The sequence below is a fragment of the Choristoneura fumiferana genome, chromosome 14 (genome assembly GCF_025370935.1).
Source record: "Choristoneura fumiferana chromosome 14, NRCan_CFum_1, whole genome shotgun sequence".
NCBI classification, from domain to species: Eukaryota; Metazoa; Arthropoda; class Insecta; order Lepidoptera; family Tortricidae; genus Choristoneura; species Choristoneura fumiferana.
This window is the reverse complement of record NC_133485.1, coordinates 10,625,635-10,649,003: the sequence shown is the minus strand read 5'-3', so window position 1 is coordinate 10,649,003 and position 23,369 is coordinate 10,625,635. Positions and strand designations below refer to the sequence as shown.

The window sequence follows — 23,369 nt, the reverse complement described above, 5'->3', positions numbered from 1 at the left end:
CAAGTTTGGTAACAAAATGAAAATTTCATCTAAAAAGTGCAGTTAATCATCTCCCACTGTCAATACCTACCTGTATCGATAAGTCTAATAAAGATAATACAGCTACGACAAAATAACGCAAGATGGTCTATCGGAGAGAACTTCACTTGTCCTCATTACTTTTCGTTATTTTCATAGTACCCGAATACCTGTTCCATGCTGAAATGGCGTAAAAGCAGATCCTGTACACATGGAGTCAGAGAGGTCAGCAATAAACTAGCTGTTCCGTACCACCGAACTGCCACATTGAAGGGTACTTTTAAATACACTGCCACAAAGTGTTGGAATAACTTGCCTCCGCCATTCAAAAAAATTGTCACTATTAGTAATTTTAAGTTTAAACTTATTTAATTAATTTGCATAAAGCACTCCCCGCAGGCGGGAAGGCTACTTATTCATATCTCTAACACGAGTACCTTCATCTTGACTTTTAAACAGACTTGCGTTTGGTTTCTGCATATTTAATTATAAGCTATTGTTGTTCTTCGTAAATCTATAAATTTATTATTATTTATTATTGTACACTTTTCCGACACAAACTTATTTGTGCTGATTCCGGTCCAACACATTAGGTGCAAAGATATGATAGGGTTAGCTGAAAATCAGCGCTGTAGTAGGAAACATATACTTACTGCAGCATAATGCTGAGTAAATTCCTTTTCGACATCATCAAATGTTTTTCTTTTCTGTAAATTATGTATTATTTTAAGTTTGATGTCGAAATAAAGTTATGTCTATGTCTTACACTTGCTTTACCTACCTACCAATAATGATAAGTATCTACTGATAATTACCAAGTGACTAACTGTTACCTACCCGTTTTTTACAGATCGCAGTAATCATGAAGTCCACAATGAAGAATTGAGGTAAGATTCAATCACACATGCTCACAGCCCGGCTATGCCATATCATACTTACCGTCTTGTCCGTTATTCAATAAAAGCAACATTGTAAGTGGACAAAAAATGTCTTTAGGAAGCAGAAGCGGTAGCGTACAATGATCGACGTCAAGAATACATCACATCATAATACTATTACAAACTTTTTATATTTTTCCGTTAGTTTGAGACATGGCTAGAAATTGAGATAGGACGCACGATCGTCTTAAATAGGATTGCACGATTAGATGATAGAAATTGCTTTGTCGCTATAACATTTTGCTCTTGCTAAACAAATTAAAAATGCAAACGATATTTATGGGGTATGTTGACACCATCAATCAATTGACACACTTTTTTATGGAGCTGTCAAAACGCAATTCCCCAATTTTGGTATAGCAATAGCTATTATTTTTGATTATTTGCCACATCGTTGCCTAACTTGTTATTTATTTCATAGCAACTTTAAATTAAAAAAAAAAAACATAAAATAGTGTTTTTTTTTTAAATTAGAATTTGTGTTTTAGACTGAATTATTTAAGACTAGTGTAAGCTACCATAATGAAGGCTTGTTTATCACTTTAGATACTTAATTAACAATGAAAACAAAAAAAGTTCATATTATGCAACGAATTCGCAGTCAGCCTTGCGGCTTGAAACAAAAGCTGCATTCCAACAAGATTCCAACAATCGATTCGGAACATTGTACTCATAAGTGTTAATATCGATGAAACTGAGGCGACAGAAATCCGGATTAAAACGAGCCAATTCGATATCATGAAACTAATAAAAAATAATTACTTGGTCGAGTAAAACGTGGGTGCAAAGAGTTTATGGACGCGTAGTCTCCTAAACGTTCACGTAAGAAACAAAATCCAATGCTTTTAATCATTATCATCTCTAGCCTATATAAGTGTCACTTTTAGGCACAGGCTTTCCCTCAATACGAGAGAGTTGGGTTGTCGTTCTTATGCGGCAGTAGGGATTGGAAACGACACGCTCACCATTCCGTCATCGAAAATCTCACATAAATATTAAAACATCACAAGGTGCGAGCCTGGGCCGAATTCGCGATCCTCAATAGGTCAAACCACTGGACTATTACTGCATTTCGTTTGAAAATAAATCAATGGCCTTGTCACCAAAATTTAAAACCCATTTTAGTTTTCTATGAAGTAACATGTGTTAGACAACAAATACTCGCACCGGCTGACAAGTTTTTGCGGTAATACGGCAAAAGTTTATGCTATCTACGGTGCCTTGTCTTATTAAACCATTGTTCAATGTAGCCAAGTATAATGTTAGATACTTACATATCTATAAAGTGACAGGTACCTAAGGCCTTGGGCTTAAAAATCAAGGTACGTAGGTACTCAAGACAGCAACGTCAGCAAAGTGCTTGGTGTGGTAATGCTGCACTAGGGCGAAGTACTTGCAGTTAATTGATTTGGAATTCCGGAAAATAACACCTGAATCAATCAATTAATGACAGATTTCTATAAATTCACGTGCAAAGCTAAGCTATCTTCTAACTATCTATCTTCTTTCTTCTATCTTTGTCTTCTCTTCTTCTATCTTCTATATAAATAAAAATGAATTGACGAAATGTATGAAACGCATAACTTCCGAACAACCGCACCGAATCAGATAATTATTTTTTGTTGTGTTCCGTATTGTTAGAAAAATGTTTTTGCTTAACAAATGAAAAATATAGGTAAGTACTGAAACGGGGGCCAAGCCGCGGGCAACAGTTTTTATAAGATGCGATTTTTGTCGGCGATACCTTAAAGGCTCTTGCATTAACCTAGCACTCTATCATACATGTCTAGAGTCTGACATCTGCATTTGCCTCACATCGGTGCACTTGGCGGCTGCACACTATTACTATGTCGCGTCACTTAGGCCTGTCTTAGCCGGAAGGTAGAGCGTTAAATTGGAATCGAAAGATCTAATTGTAAGCCATGGCTATCCAACCTCAAGCTCCGCAAGCAAATTTTACATGACTATCGAGTCCAAGTTCTAAATTCACACCAAGTTAAAAAGGTCCTTGGCAAAAGATACAAAAACAGAAACGAAAACTGAAACTTCATTTTTGGATCGTCTATTTGGTCCGACTGTCATAAAGGTTGGGCTGTACTGATTTTAGCGGAAGCTCAAGTTTTCTCACCACGTTATAGGTACCTTCGTGGGAAATAAACTTAATATTGCACAAGAATTTCAAAACCTTAGAGGTGATGGGCCCGTGTTAGAACGATTCTATGCTTGTAAGTAAGGCAAACTACTAGACTAGGCTACTGCGGCGTGACTTGTAGAGTCAACTGCTTGTACAGTCATTGCTATTTCTGAGTCGGGCAATGACCTAACTCCAAACCTTTGAAAATTGGTCATAATGATATCTTGCAACAGCTTTAAATTACTTTTATTTACATATCTTCCGCAACAGCAAAGAATTAAAACCCTCATAATACCTACTCAAAATAAAATTTGACTTTTAATTAGTTACAATGATGGTTAGTTCCCTTAATAATAGTTGTAATTGGTAGGCTGAGATGTATATTTAGTTCTGTACTTACCTACTCAAATATTCTGTATGCATCCAATGCAACTGAGGAACTGGAGCGATTGTAACATCACCCCGGGGTCTAATAATATCCCGATGATACAGTTGTGTCTGCTATTGCTTATTTGTACTGATATTTAATTGTAGTCTATAATTTCAACGGTATATTAGTTTGTTGGAGTGCAGTATTTTATCCAATATGACGATAGTATAAAGAACGTGAATGCCAGTAAAAAAAGTTAGGTACTTAGTTGAATTGTTGATTTTCTGACGTAACATCTTTTGTAAAAAATATTTTTATTGTGACATTTTTATTTGCAGTTAAGTACCTGTATAAGTTTTTCATACACATACAAGCAATGCAAGACAGATTAGCTTACTCTGTATTAAATACTTACCGGTTACCATGTGCCTGAATTAATTACATTCTAGGTACTAGCTGTTTCCAGCTACTAGGTCTGCAAAAAATTCATTTATCGTCTTCCGCGGGAACTTTCACATAAATTTACAATATTGGTAAGAATTCCAGACAGCGAGACGTTTTACATAACGACATAACCATGCCAGCATAATAGTAAAGAGTTCTTTTGTCGCTCAAGTCCAATATATATAAGAAGACTTTACCTACTCTGCTTGTTGTACTATCTATAGCTGTTATCTGCGTCTCAAATAGATCTATCTGTCATAACATGGAACGAGTATGTAAATATGTGTTTATACCACAAGTAAAGGCACCGATTACCAGGTTAACTGAATTAAGCTTATTTACAACGTACCTAATGCTTGTCAATAGTAACTGTCGCGTCGACTGGCAGTTACCCCGTTATCAAACGTTCAGGCCGCGTTGACCACTGTATACAGTACGGAGTGATTCAGCAAATTGAGGGTAGGTTACTCGCTCATACGAGGCTGGTATACTTACTAGAGCATGTATCTGGCGGTTTGGCCTCTATTTCATAAACATGACGAGTGACATGTGACTATGACATTCGAAATTCAATTGCTAACTTGAGAAGTTCCGGGTTAAACTGGATTTTACAGGTCCATATAGGTAAAGGTTAGACATGGTAAGTACTGAACTTTCACACTATTTAAAGACTAATTTTACCACGTCTAATGCAAAATAAACTATTTCATTTCATCTAAAAGCCATATTGTATTGTAATGCTTAATCATCAAGCATTTAACAACATAAAACAATCATATAAGTAATTATTTTTTTATGACACCGGAATGTGTTGTAAAGACAGTTATGGAGAAGATAATTACAGGTCTTTAATGTTTAGTGACAGTGATATGGTTGCTTCTAGTGATAATAAAATGTTATTAGTATTAGAAGAAGCAATAAGGAATTAATTTGTCGATTTTATAGATGCAAAATACTGGTTTTCTAGGCTAAATTAATTCCAACCTACTAATGTATAAAATAAATGCTAAAATTTGCATGTTTTTGTTACTAAAAGAGCTAGATGGATAGGTGCCTAGGGATGAAATTTGGTCTGTAGATTTGTTGTGATGAGTTTGTGAAAAATAACATTCCCACGGGATCGGAAATGTATGCATGTAAAATCCCGGAATCTCAGTCGCTAAGTTCAGAAACGTAAAATTTTGCACTGATGTTCTTAATACAAGAGCATGATGTAAATTTTGGGAATAGGTAAGCTAGTAGCCTAAAAATAATTTAGGTATCAAAAAAATATTGAACACGTGTTTTTAGGGTTCCGTACCCAAAAGGGTAAACACGGGACTTTTACTAAGACTCCGCTGTCCGTCCATCCGTACGCACCAGGCTGTATCTCATGAACCGTGATAGCTAAACAGTTGAAATTTTCACCGAATATGTATCTCTGCAAACAAACTTGTTTTTTTTGTCATTTTTTGCTCGGTATTAATAACGGCAACAAGTAGCCGCTTGAAGTATTCGTAGAATATTTAGTTGTATATTCACTTTAAAAGTATATAATTAAATGAAAATAAAATAAATATTTAAGGGGGGCTCCCATACAACAAACGTGTTTTTTTGCTAATGTCAAATGTTGCATACCTAGATAATGGTACGGAAACCTTCGTGCGCGAGTCCGACTCGCACTTGACCGGTTTTTTCTTTAGTCAATTAAATAAAAATGCTGAAGATGTAGCCATTTAAAAATTCCGCGGGACACTTTAAATATTTATATTAGTTAAACAGTCAATATAAAAGCCTAATTTATTATGAAATTGAAGAGTTGATTAAAGAAAAGCTTAAATTTTAGCAAGTTATCAAAAAACATGCAGTTTAAAGTATCCAATTCATCAGTGGAATACGTGGGTAATATCTCGCGTTTACTTTAAAAGAGCCTAAAAAACGGAACCAAAGACGGTTCCCAAGATCTTTTAGTTACCAAAAACGAGGCAAAAAATGTACAAAAAATATTTGAAAACCAAAAAACTCGTTTTCAATTGCCACATAGTTTAGTAAAAACTGCATCGGTATCGAATAGGCGATTTAAATGTTATGAGGTAACGAAGAGCCTATAAAAGACTATGGGTCTAATCCTTATAGACATAAATGAGTAGTAAATAGATATCGTTAGATATTATTAAATCATAACTAAATACAAATATGTGAGTAGCTGTATCACGAACGGAATGTATTCACGATCATGATTGGTGTGAACTTTTAATATCGACATCTTATGTCTTTTTTTGCTATATCAAAGCAATTATTTATTTTATTGATATTGACACGACACCGTTTTGATCAGAGTTTTTATATTCTTCAAATTTGTTTTGACTAACGGATTAATATTGTGAAGTGTCACTCAGATAGGTCGATTGCAGCAAAGTAAAAGATTACAGCAATGTATACATACAGCAAAGTAAATTGACAAGTAAGTGTAAATGGCAGCCGACAGATCTTTGATTATTACTTGTCAATTTACTTTGCTGTACATTGCTGGCAATTATTATTTTGTTAGAAAGTTAACAAAGTCTGAATTTTAGTTTATTAATTAAATTAATGGCATGGTTAAGTTACAGAAATACGTTATTTTAACCTCCCTTTAAAAAAAAGCCGCCGGTAACACGCTGTATTATACGTTTAGCCTATAGTTTTCTCCAAATCTAGTAAGTAAAATTTGATCCAGTTCTAGTCTCATTTTTGCGCTTACTAGATACTAGTTTCTGCTTTTTCGGAGTCATTAATCCTATCATTGCACCTTTAAAAAAGTTTGTATCTTAAAATCACCAGAGAACCAAGGTTCTCGTAGCCAACTTATACTTATCAATTTAGAATTACTTTTTTTTAGAACAACCTCAATTCAATCAATAGCCTGGTCATTCTACAGTTTTTTTGGAAATAATTCGATATAAGGCAATTTTTTGTATACGGCTTTTACTTGTAATTTTAAGAACCTTTATTTTCGAATCCACCAAAATTTGGTTCCGGAAGATGGTAAAAAAGTGTACCTTAAAATTGGTGTTTTTTTTCTTAGCAAAAATGTAAGTGTGGGTTTTAGCAAAGTAAATTTAGTGTCAAAATATGTTTGAATTATTCAGTTTTAAGACCCGTAAGCCTATTCCACCAATATATCTAACAGGAAATTAAAAAAAAAAACACTAAAGTGATTATTTCGTAATACGTCTAATTTCTATTAGGAGAAAAATAAAGTAAGATTTTTTTAAGTGACATAATATCAAGAAATTAGATTTTAAATAATTATCATTTAAATCCAACAATAGATATGATTGGAAATTACGTATTTTGTTAAACCGATATAAAATAAGCAGCAAAAATAAGTACAACAAAAAGTTTCAAGGCACGTTAAAAAGACATACTTAAACCTTAACTATACTTGCCTTTTATGCCACTATCGTAACTGATTTTTAATTTTTACTTTTCAAAATATGAAGCCGTTTTTTAAGTGCCTTTAAAAAAATAAGTGGATTTTACATGTGTTACAAAGAACATAAATTAAACTAATAAATTATGAAGTAAATAGGCTTACAGCAATTTCGCCTGATTTTTACAGAATTATTAAAGATTATTTTTTATGAAATTTTATTGTCGCGGTGATAAATTTTGGTGGATTATTGAAGAATATATTCGCAAATTATCTGATCTAATTTTTAATGCAAAAAAATTGCTTATTTGAATTAATGTTGATTTTACTTAGAGCGAAGGTGTTAGGTGACTGGGGTACAAGCTAATATCGCGTGGTTTTTGTCAATCACAACATCTTACTGACGTTAGTAACAACAAACGCAAGCGTTACAAGAAGTACAAGAACTCTACTTAAAAACTTGACAGCACGTTATTTCTAAGCATTTTAATCATTATATTTCACTGTAAACAATCAGTGGATAATCACGGTTTTTGTGCGGAAAGTCCGCGAGTCAATATTAACTGAACCACTACCATGAGTTTACAGTGACCGTACTCGATAGCGACGGCGTAAATTATTTGTATGGAGAATTTTACAGCGCCTCTACAAATAATTTACGCAGTCGCTATCGAGTACGGTCACTGTAAACTCATGGTAGTGGTACTGAGCCACTCGATAGCGTCATTCGATCGTTGTTTGCATTTGAATTTCGAAGCCGTATGGCAAGACGTCAGCGTAGACGCAACGCGATCCAGCTAACTGTCACTGAAAAACTAAGTTTTTTTTATAATACGACGTAGTAGTAGACTTAGTAGTTAATAAGACTTCGGCACAACAATAAAAATGCCGTCGTATTTTTTGCTATGCCCGGTTTTAAAATAGGACTTATGTTTCCTGTGGGTGTCGAAAAAGATGACTAAAGGTGAGAGAGGGCAGCAGCGCTCTCTATTTGCCAACTACGAACTCCCGGACTCTAGCACTGCAATGAAAGCTATATTCCCAAGATTGTTATGAAGGTTCACTATAATCTTCAACTGACGACCGCGATCTCTATCACGAGTGTAGCGACGATTAATTAACTTTTAAGGCAAAATTTACAAAAATCCACCAAAGTAATATTACACTCTTCGGCCCATTAAGTTCACTATAATAGAGTCATGTTACAATAATTCTTGCGACATTTGCGATACTAGCTCTTATGAAGTGACGGCAAAACGTCGAAAACTTACTACTTTACTTATAAATCATACCTAAACTCACACAGACTAAGTAGCAGTGCTAGACTTTATAGAGATGAAAAACGATGCCTAATAATACATATATTATGGAATACATAGTATGTATCATTATCCACTCTTATGTAGATGACATATTATGATATTACTTATAAGATACAAGAGTAACAGACATGTCATGTTCGTCAGAAATAACCGCCGCAGAATTCCAAAGCTTAATACCCCATCGATAGCACATGTAGAGCAGCACAAATCGCATTTTTTTGCCACGCATTACCGCACGATTGTCCATTACGTTACAAAGGTAATACTGGCAGTGTGTCCAACCACAAATAGCTGGCATTAGGTGCGCATGGGCCTAAGCACGCGATCTATCTCGTAAACGGCGCGTGCGCGATGCGACGGCCAGCACGCGTGCTTTTTTCCTACTTATCGCTCAGTGCGTTTCATTCTTCCCATCCTACTCAGAAAGAGATGCACGTCATACCCTGTCTTGGTCACATGAAGAATCTAGCATGTTAAGGTATGCGGTTTTTACATCACATTTGCGGCATGGAGAATAATTTTTAGAAGTCCCATCATAATATTGGCAAGGAAATGATGTGTGAGTGAGATTGTCTGGATTACGTGATACATACTTATTTAGATGGGGTCTGATACGTTTGTTCGGCGTTCAGTTTACCCAATAATACCACCAATTTATTTGCTTCTTAATATTTGAACTCGACTTAGTGAGTGCCTGAGAGCGGCCAGCAACGACGAGGTATAGACCAAAAGGGAGATAGCGGAACAATTCGGTCGTATACCTATGCAAAGGACTGATTTTATATAGTGCCAGAACGGGAGTTGTAGAAGTCAAAGATGCGAGGCTTTTGCCCAGCTGTGGGATACCATAATAAGCTAAAAAGAACTCCAATTTGAAGTCAGTTTCTGAATGGTCAAAGGCTATCTTGTTATAAAACCAGCCTGTTTACTTTTTAATTAATTTTCAGTTAAGATATGATGTGTCTGAATTTAATCTTTTGTGTGGAATTTTGAAATATAAAATGCTCCGTTATATTTATACATTTAACACTGCCGATCGTTATTAGACATTACTTTTCCAATCAAATTCCTAATGACTTTAAAGCACCTAGTCATAGCTTTACATCAAGCTTATTAAGTTTGAAAAAGAACAAAAAATGTGAAAGACGCGTCGACTTTCGGCAACCTTAATTTATACAAGTCTATTGTATCCAGCACTGTATAATCCACCGAAGAAAAAACAGGTCTTTTCATAAAGCACCGCAACATACTACATTCTCAGTAATAGATATTTGATTAACAAGTGTGATAAATCATAGTTTTAGTCATATACTTGACGCATAAGTTGTTAGCTGCTATTTTTCATTTTCGTTTTTGTCCATGCTTTGATTAAAATATTCATTTGAAGTGGACTCTTGACTAAGAGATTGATTATTGTTTAAGTCACCACCAACAAAGAGTGAAGAAGACATTAAGTAGATGCCCATTGAAGTAGTATTAATTGCTCATTGATAAAATATACGCGTTCTAATCAGCATTTGCGCTTTCAAAATGTTAATGGAAATATAATTTTATGATAATTTAGTCGCCTTTTAATGTAAATCGCGGTAAATGTCAGAAGTCCTTGAAATCATTTCGACCAATCCGCAAGATTAGACACGTTTTGATGACGCCGGAGTAGTCACCGGTCCGTTGCAGGCATGGATGATGCTCTGCGCGTGCGTCGGTCGTATCGAAATAGACAATTCGAAATCCTAATAAAGAAGGTACGAAATTACCTATCTAGCAGTTGTCGCTCAAGCGCGGTAGTGCATTGGCGTGTTGTGATTACACTCGGAACCGTCGCATCGTCGAGAGCTGCAATCACCGCCGCATCGCTCTGCCATACGACAGACACAGAATTGCAGTAAATTGCAACTAAAACCGCCATTTGCGCACACGAACGCCACATGTCAGCCGCATTACCTCTGATTGTGGCAATAGTATAAAATTGTCGCACGGTTTTCTCTTTTAAAAAATCTCGATCATGCGTGATTTTGCGATTTCAACGGTTTAAAACAGTTCCAATGCAACGGTGGTACTTTCTCAGCAGCCGAGTGCTCGCCCACAGTTTATGGCCTGTTTCTAATTTCAAAAATGACCGTGATAAATAAAATATTGCATTGTGTGAAATTTATAAAAATCTAAGTGTCTGGCTGTATTTTTATAGATTTCAGTAATGGTTTTATTCCTTTTCTAATAGTTTTTGATTAACGTATGTTCATAGTATGTAGCGCAGTACTGTCAAGTCTTTGACCAATCTGTGTTATTGTTCACGTGTGCTCTATGCAATTAAATTCTTTCGTGTAGGTAACTAACGTGTAAAAAGTTTGCAATAAAAAATCAGTGCCATTTTAAAGCAACCTCTTATTAATTTTGGTTTGTAACTGTACGTAAACTAAGTTACAATGAGCACAAATGAACGGACTAGTCGTCATTTAATATGTATTTATAATTACGATACAATAGATTAGTGATAGTCGCAACGCAATATAGAAGGCGCGATAGTGACCATTGTGCGGCATTCGGGTTTCCCTACTTAATTAAGATGTCGGATGTCGGCCAAAGGCGATGCTGTCTCATTTTTTAGATAGGCGGTGATATTTTTATTGTTTAGCTGTCCGATCGCTCTCTTAGTAATGTTTGACAATAATAAAACTGTTTGCTGGTTCACCGCGGGCCATGACACGCGTAGACCCGTGACTAACGATATTTGTATCGGTGGAATATCTTTAGATATACTTATTAGCGAATATTCTCACAGCGCTTAATTAAGTGACACATTCAGGACAAACCCAAAAATTTAGGTTGATCACTTTCTTTCTAAAATATTCGCGACTTAAAATGAATTATGCATGAAGGCAACAGATAAGTATGGATTTTGGAGTAAACTCATATGGTTGAATTTTAAATAGATTCGTTCTCGACAGTTTTCCATCAAACACCATAGATCACTTTACTCGTTTCCATATTGAGATGTCGTAGCTAATACCGACTTACAGGTTAAGCTGCTTACAAGCTAAACAAAATTGCTAACAAAACGAGTTTTACTTTAAGGATGTTTGTGGCTGTCGAACTAAAATATTAATTCTATACTCGTACATAATATCACAAGGTATTATTATGTAGACAACAAATTTAATTTGATTCTTTGGTACTTATTAAATTTCTTTATCAACTATTAATTTTATCCGTGACTTCGTCACAGCAGAATTCGTAGTGATTATGAAGAGTTTACCTGGCAAGTTACTGTTTTCATAGTTAATAACGATCTACAAAAACGACTTGTACATCTATCGATATCGATCATTGGGAAACTTGCAATTGTCCGGAAAAAATGTATCCTGTGTCCATTTCCGGGTCACGCTCTATCTATAAAAAAAGCTTTACCAAAGTCCGTGCAGCCGTTTTCGCATGATTGTGAAGTAAAAAAAAAACTATCAAACCAACCTGGTTGAGTTTAAAATTTATAGCACAGCGGAAATGAAAGAATTAAAGAATTATTTATTTAGGGCGAAATTCGTCTCTAAATATACCTGCAGTGAAAGAAATTAAACGTAATAACAGCCATAACAAAATAAATAGTAAAGATTATAAATACTAGGATTTATACGATACCTACTTGATTAACTGCCACAGCTGAAACAGTTAAAAGAAGCAAGCCCTAATCGAACCTAAGTATTACTTAGTTACATTATATTGGTAGGTATCTATCTCTTTATAAAGGACAAACTGCCGTAATTGTGGTCAATTTAGCACTTCTATATATTCGCAGAGGCAAATTCTTCCCCATCATTGCCGCATCACAAAAACCCATTAACATTTACTAAAGCTACGAGTATGGGGTGCTCCGTTTTATTCGACTTTAAAATCGTTTTCTGTGCGGTTAATCCAAAAAACGCGAAGCTTGTAGATCGAAGTGTACAAAGTAAAAAGCTGACGTCGAAATTGTTGCCGGGCGAGCAACGATGTCGGCCGACATCGACAGCATAGGCTTTTTGCTCGCGGCAAAAAATTGCCCGCGCAAAGTTGCAAACGCAACTGATAATGAATGCACTATTGTGTGTTCAATACTGTGCATTAACTCAATGAGGTACCGTTGTATATACAGTCTGTTCAACACGGTTTTTTCTTTTCACGATTGAGACATTATGATCTTGTTACTGACTATTCTTCCCATTCCGCGCGAAATCGACGTCAGTGTGCTCGATCATCAATTTATAATAGATCTTAGATAATTTAATCTTTTCGGAATAGGTACTAGTATCCATTCAATCCATGGAAGTGAAAAGTTGGATGAAGTCGACAGGTTGAACCACGGTTGAACTCTCTACATTTACCTATTTCTTACCTACATTTATTAACTCCATTTTTTCTCTATGTTAATTTTGTACCTACAGCCGGCCGATAATGAATTTTGTATCTAGTTTACTAACTAGATACCATACTCATTAATATTTTTTATATGATAGGATTTTATGCACATTCACATTTAAGGATTTAGAGAGATTACATGTGAAGTTGCGGTATACTAGCTACCGGCTGTTGCCCGTAACTTTGTTGTGTTTGTTTTATTTCCATTTTTAGTGTCGCTACTGGGAAAAGGTGTTACATTTCTCTTCTCACTTGCCAGTATTTTTGGCAAGGTCTTGCCAGTCTAATGAAATATTTTCACAATTGAACAGTAGTTCTAGAAGTTACTGTCACCATACGTGCATACAAATGAACACACACCCAGTTACCCTTTCTTGAATTTAGTAACATAGGCAGGATATTGTATGCATGTATGTATGTCAACTCTTTATTGTACAAAAAAAAAAGAAACAAAATACAACTGACAAACTTTGAGATACTTCTATAAAGGTGGACTTATTCTTTTAAGGTATCTCACCAGTCAATCTTTGATATTTTAATAACAATTAATACCCGAAACCTGACCTAACTAGGTAAATAAAAATAAGAGAAATATGTTGGTTGGTCACCATGACGCATCATTCAGAATCAAATTGGAGGTCAAAAGATGATTATATTGATGGTATCCTACGAAACATTTCACCTCAATGAAAGCAGGTTAGGTATCTCAATTTACAACTAAAAGAAAGTTTTTTATAAATAGGCATAAGTACAAAATAAGTTATAAAATCTTAGACATATTTGTACATTAAGCTTAGTTTGAACATAGAAACAAGACAAGACATAGTTAAGACTAACGTTAACTTAACGCATTCACTGCAACCGACGCATATATGGGTTTTCGGGACTTCACCCAGTGCCGCTGTCATAATACATTTTAAACGCACATGTGCGTTGGTGGCACCTGTGGGAGTCAGGTGGCAGTGAATGCGTTAAATAAATTATCTAAGGCCGCAGACTGGACAATAGCGGGCACCGGGGCATGCTGTTCTGTGGGGCATGGCAGTGGAGCGGCGAGCGTGTTCTTTGGCCCTGTACTAATAAGTAAGTGCAAAATTCGAACTTCGTATCTTGCCGTCCCGCTGACGCTTAGGTATATTATTCAATACGAGAGTGAGAGAGAAAGAAGAAGAGAGAAATTATCGAGAAGTAATCGATTAATAGAAAAATATAATAATCGATCTAATCGATATTTTTTATAGGGAAATAAAATGGGTGACATTATTTCCCGGCCGTAAAATACCGACACGGAAATACCACCCGATATAGTCTCACCCATTTTATTTCCCTGTAAACACATTTAAACTGTAAAAAGTTTAAATTTCGCACTTAGAGTGTGCCGTACCTCCTTATAAAAGGCGATGTAAAACGCGGAGAAGCGGTACATCTGGCAGCACCGTTACTGACTGATCGATATCATGAGCGCCCTTAATCGATTAATTGAAATCGACACATCAATTAATCGATTATTTCGCCATCGATTACCATCCCTACTCGCCGCACAGTGCAGTTGTTACCTAGCATAGCAGACGCAATGGACAGAGAAAACGCTGGCCGCGTCACTGTCCGCTCCGCTCCGCTGTCGCTGGCGACCATTCCGCGACCTTAGAAATGAGGTGAACAGTGATTTGCGACGATGGAGAGAAAGAGCCAATCTAAATAGGGGAATCTCACGCGATGTAGAGATGTATTTATTAAGTTAACATTGTAATTGACTCTAAAGTCAACCATAATTATATCTTATAATATATTTTTTTCATTGTTATTAATATATCTTTAACTTTTTTTAGTATTTGAATGGCTAGCATTGATAAGCACATCATATTTGCTATGGTTCTTTTGGAAAAATCACGATATATTATCTAATATTTTCTTGAAATTCAAAATGCCAATAATTTGAGATGGTATTGTTGTGATTGTGTTGTTACTCTTTCTACTTCTAAGTACTTTACATAATCATAGTTGCTGAAAATGAAAGGCGACTTTAATGTACTTATGAAGAAATTTAGGCTGCCAACCACGTCAGTGAGATTTTGCCGGCGACTTTAGTTTGTAAAGCCTTTTACACCAATTATGTAGCTATTAATTCAACTATTCACATTAATCCCAAATTTTGAAGAGAGTATGTAACTAGGCATTACACCTAATGATTAAAAATTAAACGAAGTCATAGCTATTATATGATAAGTATGATAACTATTTATCACATTTAAACGACGAAATTTTACTAAACTGGAATAGCTAATTAACAACTTTAAATACGTGTTCTCAAGTGGTTCCAATTTCGGAAACGATTTGGTTGAATTAACAGCTCCGTCGATTTTATTCAGAAGTCCTTGATCATTAAACAATTTTGCATTAAAAATATTTGTATTAGTTTGTCTTTCACCCGTTTTCCACTCTATGTCGCTTTGAGCGCAACAAGTGTGAGTGAGTGAGTATGTTTGTTATTCCTTCAAGCTGAAACGGCTGGACGGATTTGGATGAAATTTGGTATGTAAGTATAATAATTTGGTATATATAATAGGCTACTTTTTATTCCGATATTCCCACGGGATAGGGATAAAATCTCGAAACAACAACCACTGGGCTTAGAGTCATGAAATTTGACATCATTGTTTTTAATGTAACGTCAATGAAAACCACGATTTAATTTTCGGGAATTCCCACGAGGATTTTTTTAAAACTCGAAATTTAAATTCAGCTGCTGGATCTAATGATTTACGTGTGCGAAGCCACGGGTAAACACTAGTAAAGTATATTTCCCATTGAAATTCAACGGCCACCTCGCCAATTAGCCGTGAATGGGTTTTGGTTCGACACCTCGTTTGTTCGTGAACAGGCTTATGTCTGTTTATATCTGGCTTTGTTGACTTGTAAGGACCTGGTCTAAGGGCCGGACGGAGGTTTACGTCTGTGAATTGAAAGTGGAAACTAGTGGAATATGTGCACATAGTTTGGAATTGTGAATCAATTTCACTATGATTTCTTTGATAAAAGTATGAGATGTGAACATGACATTAATAGCATGAAGGTTCCATCCTGGTGCATGGTTTAGTTTTTTCGACTGTACAACTACATTACTGTTTAATTAGGTAGGTATTCACTCATTTTAGTACGGAGATTTTATATGGATGAATTTAAAATACAATATAATACAAATCGTCACTGCTTAAAAAAAAACTCGTACCTCAAAATAGATATATTTTCTGAGTGAGCTTTACGAACATATCAAGGTTTAATTTTATAGAAATATTGATTTTAGATACTAGATTTTTTAAAGTAGTGACGAAATATTCTTTATACACCACAAATAATCCCAAAAAATTTCATAGACACAAAAATTCAGGGTAAGTACCTTACACAATAAGTGGTCTTATCGCTTAAAACAATGATTTATCGAAAAGCAGCTCATTAATAGGAATGAAACAAAAACCCTAACTTCTTATCTACTTATATAAGCAATAAGTAAATTTCATAAAATGCGTTGATTATAATTGTACAGTACGAAGCAGTGGTGTGTGTTCATTCAATATGAATGTTTTTTGTATAATTAGACTTACATAGCCCGCAGGTACAAACCGCTACCAAATTAAACTACCGAATTACTGAACAAGTGTTTATATAAATGATTACTAATAAGGTGTGAACGCATCATTATGACGAATGATTTGATACAAATTTAATCATTAAATGATTTAAATGATTAGTAACAGTAGCGCGTGCTGTTTAATTTGACGTAAAATTAAATAATAATTCTGTTTAAACGTTAATTCAAACACGTTGTTAAAAACGCGTGCTCGTTTGAGGATTGGTCACGCACCTATAGGTGTACGATTAATAATAATAATTTGTGAAACGAATCTTTCTAAAAAATGTTTTGGTTAGACATTATTGAACCACGGACGGAACTCTACACTGCGCGTGGCTCAACACACACTTGGCCAGTTTTACTATTAATCGTACACCTGCACGTAATGGTTCACTAATGTCTAACCAAAACATTTTTTTACAAAAGATTCGTTTCACAAGTGTTTCATCTGGCCAAATGCTTTTTATTCTGGCACTGTAAATTTATTAGGATTTTTATAAAACTAACCTAACCTTTAGGGTTCACAAAATGGTCTTGAAATAAATGCTGCATAGTTCATAGTTTCGGAATAAAATGCATTTGGCAAAGTAAAACGTTTGTGTTAGAAAGAAAACATTTTTTCGTGACAACATGGAAAAAAAATCATAAAAATGAGCATGTCACGAAATGGTCTCAAATCAGCAATCTGCCGGTCTTGCGAACGGCGCTGGTCTTCTTTTAGAACCATCTGGTGTCATACATTAAAAAAAAACATTGAAGTAAAGTGTAACCGTCACAATTTTCAGTTAAACGAGAAAAAAAAACACTAACATAGCACAATAATTAGGTACCAAAAATAGACATGGAAAGAATCATATTTGTAAAAATTTTTTTTTGCTTAATGAAAGAATACCTGGTTTATTACCGTATAATCGCACGGGATCAATTGCAATAGACCGACGAGCAAATATAGCGTGTTACTGCCCGTGCAAAGTTATACAAAAAATTACCCTTTATTTTTGCCTGTTAGTGTAGAAACAGAAGAATGAAGATAGAGGGCGAACGAGTTATACAGTCTGTTACCTACCGCCAGCCGGGCTTTTTTAAGGGAGGTTAAAGTAACGTATTTCTGCAACTTAACCATGACATTAATTTAATTAATAAACTAAAATTTGGACTTTGTTAGCTTTCTAACAAAATTATAACTGTCAGCAATGTACAATAAAGTAAATTTGACAAGTAAATGTAGGTAAGTGACAGCCGACAGATATACTCTGATTATTACTTGTCATTTAACTTTGCTGCACATTGCTGACAATTATAATTATGACAGAAAGTTAACAAAGTCTGAATTTTATTTTATTAATTAAATTAATGTCATGATTAAATTAAATAAGTACGTGAATTTAACCTCCCTTAAAAAAAGCTCGGCTGCCTGTAACACACTGTAGATTGATAGCGTTAGCAAATCGCCGGAAGTGTTCGTGATACAAACCATCTACCATTCTGTGATTAATCTTTACATCAGACGCGGACTTACGCGCAATGTCACGTCGCAGTGCGTGTGTAATCTAAAGCAAATTACAGGTGCTGTATTCGGCAGCGTCCGAATTGTACTGCAGCGATGCAAAAGTGAGATACGGACAGCTGAGGAAACTGAATCACGTACCAAGGTACCAACCAAGGTGGACCTTTGTGCTACTGATGTCATGTTGATATCCCATACTACATTCGCCAAAGAAATCGTAGCGAAATTGATAATGAAATGGTTCCACCTGCTACGCGTGATTCAGTTTCCTCGATGGTACCTCTTGGGCTACTTGCTCGTGGGTCAGGGTAGTCTCACTTCAAGATTTTTGTCATAGTCACAAATTTTCGTAAATTATTTATTTATGATAGTTTTTAAATTATATGTGTGAGTACAAAATTTTGGGAGAAATCTCTTTTATGAAGAATGCGATATGGAAAGGCTGTACCTAAATGTATGTATGTATGTATGTAAACTCTTTATTGCACATAAAAAAAATACAAATACACAGAGAGGAGAACAAAGGCGAGCTTATCCCTAAATGATGCTGTATTGTTTAATTGGGAAGAAACGGTACAATTTTACGTATGTAAGTATGTGATATAATGCAATGATGTCAGTTACTTGTAGCATCCTGCGGGGAGACTTGGACTGTCCGGGTTTGGTGTCCCAACTGGTGCGTCTGTTCGTGCCCCCTGTGTCAAAATACGCCTTTCGGGAGCCAAAGTACCCCTTGTTGGCTGTACCAGCTTTGCGGACCGTGTCCCGCCGCAGGTCGCCGCTGGTTTGCGCTCTGCGATGGGTGAATGCGTCTCCTGGTACCGATGTGCTTGAGAATGTTTGAGGTTATGCGTGAAGATGGATGAACGGCCTTCATCTGTGCATTAACGTTGTTTACTAATTATTTTGTTTTTATTGTATGTATAGCTTAGACTCTAAAATTCACAGTGCTTTAGTGTTACTATCATACTGTGTAATTTCATTGAATAAATAAATAATAATATCTAGCAACTCTGAGCTTAGTTTTACAATTATTTCAGTATTTTAGTTTTTCATATTTTCATTTATCTTCGACTCATCGCGCACAATGAAGGTATTTTTTTGCATGTGCGCCGCATGGATATCACTTAGACTTAGATGGTGTAGAATAAAGACCCACGCGATTTTGCCTTCGCTGGGATAGACCCGCGTGCACCCGTTACAAACGAATTACAGCTAAAATTGACACGTAACTAAAGCGTATCTAATTTATCATCTCCATCGATCCGTCATCGATCCATCAATCGAATGATAAGATTCCCTGTTATTAGTTTCTGATAGTTGCGGTATGATTTTAATGACTTTAATAGACTCTTTCTTGCATGAAAATCATAAACAATTACAAACCTACGAATAATAATATATGTTTATCTTGAAGTTCGTATCACATGATTTATCATAATTTCATTTGATATAACAACGTTTGTTTATACGAAACCGTGCTGTTTTCAGGATTTTTCTAAATGTCATCTTTTAAAATTACATTACTGAAAAAGAATGTTTAAGATATAAATTCTTTCATGCGTTTGAACATTTGCGTACTGCTGAAACCGCTGAAACAGTCAAAAACTTTTATGGAAAACAGGAGTTTCAGAAAAATTTCCCGGTGTCTAAAGTCACGGTCAGAAATTCTGGATAATAGAGTATCTTCTATTATTTTCATGGACATATTCTTAACTTTTATATTATTTAATGGAGTGTCGCAGCTTACGACAAATTTAATGGTGTCAGTAAAATTCCTTCTAAAATATACCCCAATAAAATTTACAAAGTAGCAGAATGTACCTATATATATATATTTCACTAATAAATTATTAACCTCTTGAATACCTGTCCTATGATAAGATAACTTCTCTAATATATTTCCTACTTACTTTAACTGTGTACGTTAACTACCAACGACACTTCTTATTTATATTATAAAAAAACGTTTAGGTGTTTAAGTCCAACAGTTTCAAAATATAAGTTAATTTTCTAAAACATCGAAAAAAAGTCTCAAAGTTTGTCAATTGTATTTTGTTTCTTTACTTTTACACAATAAAGAGTTTACATACATACATCTTTATTAAAGGCTGTAAAGTACGAGAGTCTTATTTATTAATATTATGAATGTTGAAAAATCTACCACACCGGTTCCAAAAAAAGTTCAACTGAAAAGAATAACGCTGATTAAGGGGAATAAGGTTTTTTTGTACAGATCTACAATGTTATTTGATTATTAATGTCCGAAGCATTTAACATAACTGCGTTTTTTAAGACAGTAGAATTATTTCCAAACGTCCTTGTTTGTCCATTAAGCATTATTTCTATAATAAGTAGGTATGCCTTAATAATGCGACTATTTAGATTAAATCCATTTACTTGCCCGTCACAAGTTCATGAATAAGACTAACAAAATACTTCGATCGCTCCCGCCTGCTAACTTTGATGGTTTAAAGCACAGTTTAGACTTGGAAGAAAAATGGTGCATGTTATAGGTATTACATTGCGAGGTCGTAAAGGGACCCAGTTTGAAGTGGTCAAGCGAACGCAGCAATGTAATATGCTACTCACACGATTTTACTTGCAGATCTAAACTAGGTTTTAGATAAAAATCAAAGGCCGTCCAGACTACAATCCCCTATTTGAGAACACGAAGCAGCGTTCGTACTAAAAACAGCCAAGTTCGTATTGGCCCGCGTGAAGTGAAGGATTCCGTACTAACATGGGGCATATTAATAAATGCAATCATAAGATCGACTAATCTTACTCTTCAACTCGTAAAACCTACGAAGCAGAAGGAAGATTTTTTTTGTTTTACTTCTTTGTCAATGATTTTAATGCAGAATTACAACTTTCTAGTACTAACAGTCTATAACCTGAGCCGCAGACGACGAACGGATGTGGCGAAACTATTAGCGTTCCTTGTTCGGACTACAAAGCCCTAAAATCGACTACCAGAGACGTGCCGTTGCTATAATATTTCGAACGTTTACAATATCTGCTTAATAGATTCAACATAAATCTTATTATGAGCTGGGTACAGTAAATACAATCCTATCGATAACTAAGTATTATCGCCCACCGTGAAGGAGAGCATTGCTTCACAAATCACAATGTCTTTAAGTCCTAAATAATGCTAAGGTGGTAAGCATTGTAAGTACATATCTGCGAGTCAAAATGCAAAGTACCTACAAGTATGTCGTTAGACGAGGCTAGCCACACCAGTTCCGGGATAATGTTAAGTCTTTATAGCATTAACAAAAAATACTAAAACCCTCAGGTCACCGGGGCATGCTCGTTACAGCTCCGTCCGCGACTAACGATGGTCATTGTCCAGTAGAATTTTGACAAAACTCACACCACTAACGTTACAGGCAAAAAACCTGTAGCGTTCAAAGTTTACCGAGAAATCGTAACTTAGACGCGTGTGCTCAAAATCAACTTGCGAGTCATGCGCTGTGAACATTAAATACTTACTAGATATGTCACAAAAAGCGTAGAAAGGGATCGCGGACACGTTGTTTCACATGCCACACCTACGGTTTTTTTTATTAAATTTAATCTTCCGAGTATAAATAAACATGTAATTGATCTGTGGATATATTTTTGGGATGATTTAAGGGGTCGAATTTTTAGTAATAAAATTTAAGTAAAAGGTGTCTACAAATTAAAATATATATTTTTTCAAGTTAATGTATTTTTACGTAGTGAGTCTCAATCATTAGGTAAAGTTGAAGAAACAAACGCTTTTTTTTTTCAATAACATGTATTTGGTATTTACGAAGGTTTCATCTATATTTTAACAAATATAAAGTTCAGCATTAATTACCAGATCGTAAATACCCCAGCAGATACCTTAATCAGAGACCTTATAAAATACAAATAAGTCCTTCAAAGTGTAAACTTTATCTTGAATCGATAAACCGTTTGAGCCACTATAATATGATGATGACACAGCTACGTATTTTTCATCCCGACAAATTTACGAGGTTCGGGCTTCATTGAAGACAAGATAAATATATAATAGACACCTACTGGCTAATGACAGTACTAAACTGATCTGTAAGTAAATGCATTTATTTTCATATCAGATTTCCTCAATACAAATTTAATTATGAGCCGAAGGAAAAACGTTAACAAGCATAAAGAACGCAAGTGTCAATAAACGTGAAATTACGGATAAATGTTGAAAGTTTGTTTAACAGTTGTAAAGTTTTTACTCTGAACGCTATACTTAAGAGGAAGGCTATCAACAAAATTAGGGATATGCTGGTTTTGTTTTGGTCAATAAAAAAATGAAGGTAAAAATACTGACCAAGGTTATCTCGGATTACTGCCATGAACTTGATCAAACAGAACATATTTACACTTTACATTGTGAGGTTGTAAAGCGAACGACTTTGAAAGGATAATCGAACGCTGCGCAATGTAATGCAACTTGGATGATTTTTCTTGATGTTTTAAACGGGCTTGAAACTTTTGTAGTCGCTCCGTTTGTGAATATTCTCTTATTGATCTAAAGATTTTATGGCGAGCAAGACAAAAAACTTGTCACGGGACAGGTAATCCACGAAGTCATAAAAAGTCTGACACCAATAAAGTGAAATATAACAAGATCAGGGCAAAAACGATACAGCGTAATAAATGTCAAGTGACGTTAATTTGCAACCGAATTTAGAACGTTTTACCTTTTACGACAACTACCTCAATTGCTGACATTTGCTGATCAGCAAACGCAATTGAGATGTCCACTCTCATTTCATGTTAAAGGTAAATAACTTAACACAAAGATGGTTATACATGTTGTACTTTACAAAAATCGTACGGAGTTTCGACCAACTTGGAACACCAAAAGCTACATCGTCTTAGGTACATTTTATTGGTTCCAAATTAAAACCTGTTTCAGGGGTGTTAATAAATTATTCGAATATCCGTTGTAATGGTGATTTCAACTATTTCGATCTCAGCATTTATTGCACAGGGTTTTAAATGCTTTTAGTACTTTAAGTAACTAGTGCAACCGCATATTAAGTACCTAGTACGTATAATGCGTGTGCAATTGCGTCCTGATTTATCCATTGCCGTAGCTGATAAAACAATTGATCTTCATTTCAGTGCAACTTTGTTTGTTGTTCCACGGCTTTAGGTACAATGTCGTTACTCTTCGCAACATCTCGGGCCCGCGCGAAATGCTCTCG

General features: G+C 35.2%; 1 protein-coding gene across 1 annotated transcript in view; it reads left to right on the top strand.

Moving 5' to 3' along the window:
- Positions 1-10,296: 10,296 nt before the first annotated feature.
- Positions 10,297-23,369, top strand: part of LOC141435115 (uncharacterized) — a 38,914-nt gene continuing 25,841 nt past the window's right edge. The window contains 1 exon segment of the mRNA XM_074097687.1: positions 10,297-10,365. Within this exon segment, the coding sequence (XP_073953788.1) occupies positions 10,300-10,365 (66 nt within the window). The 5' untranslated portion in view covers positions 10,297-10,299.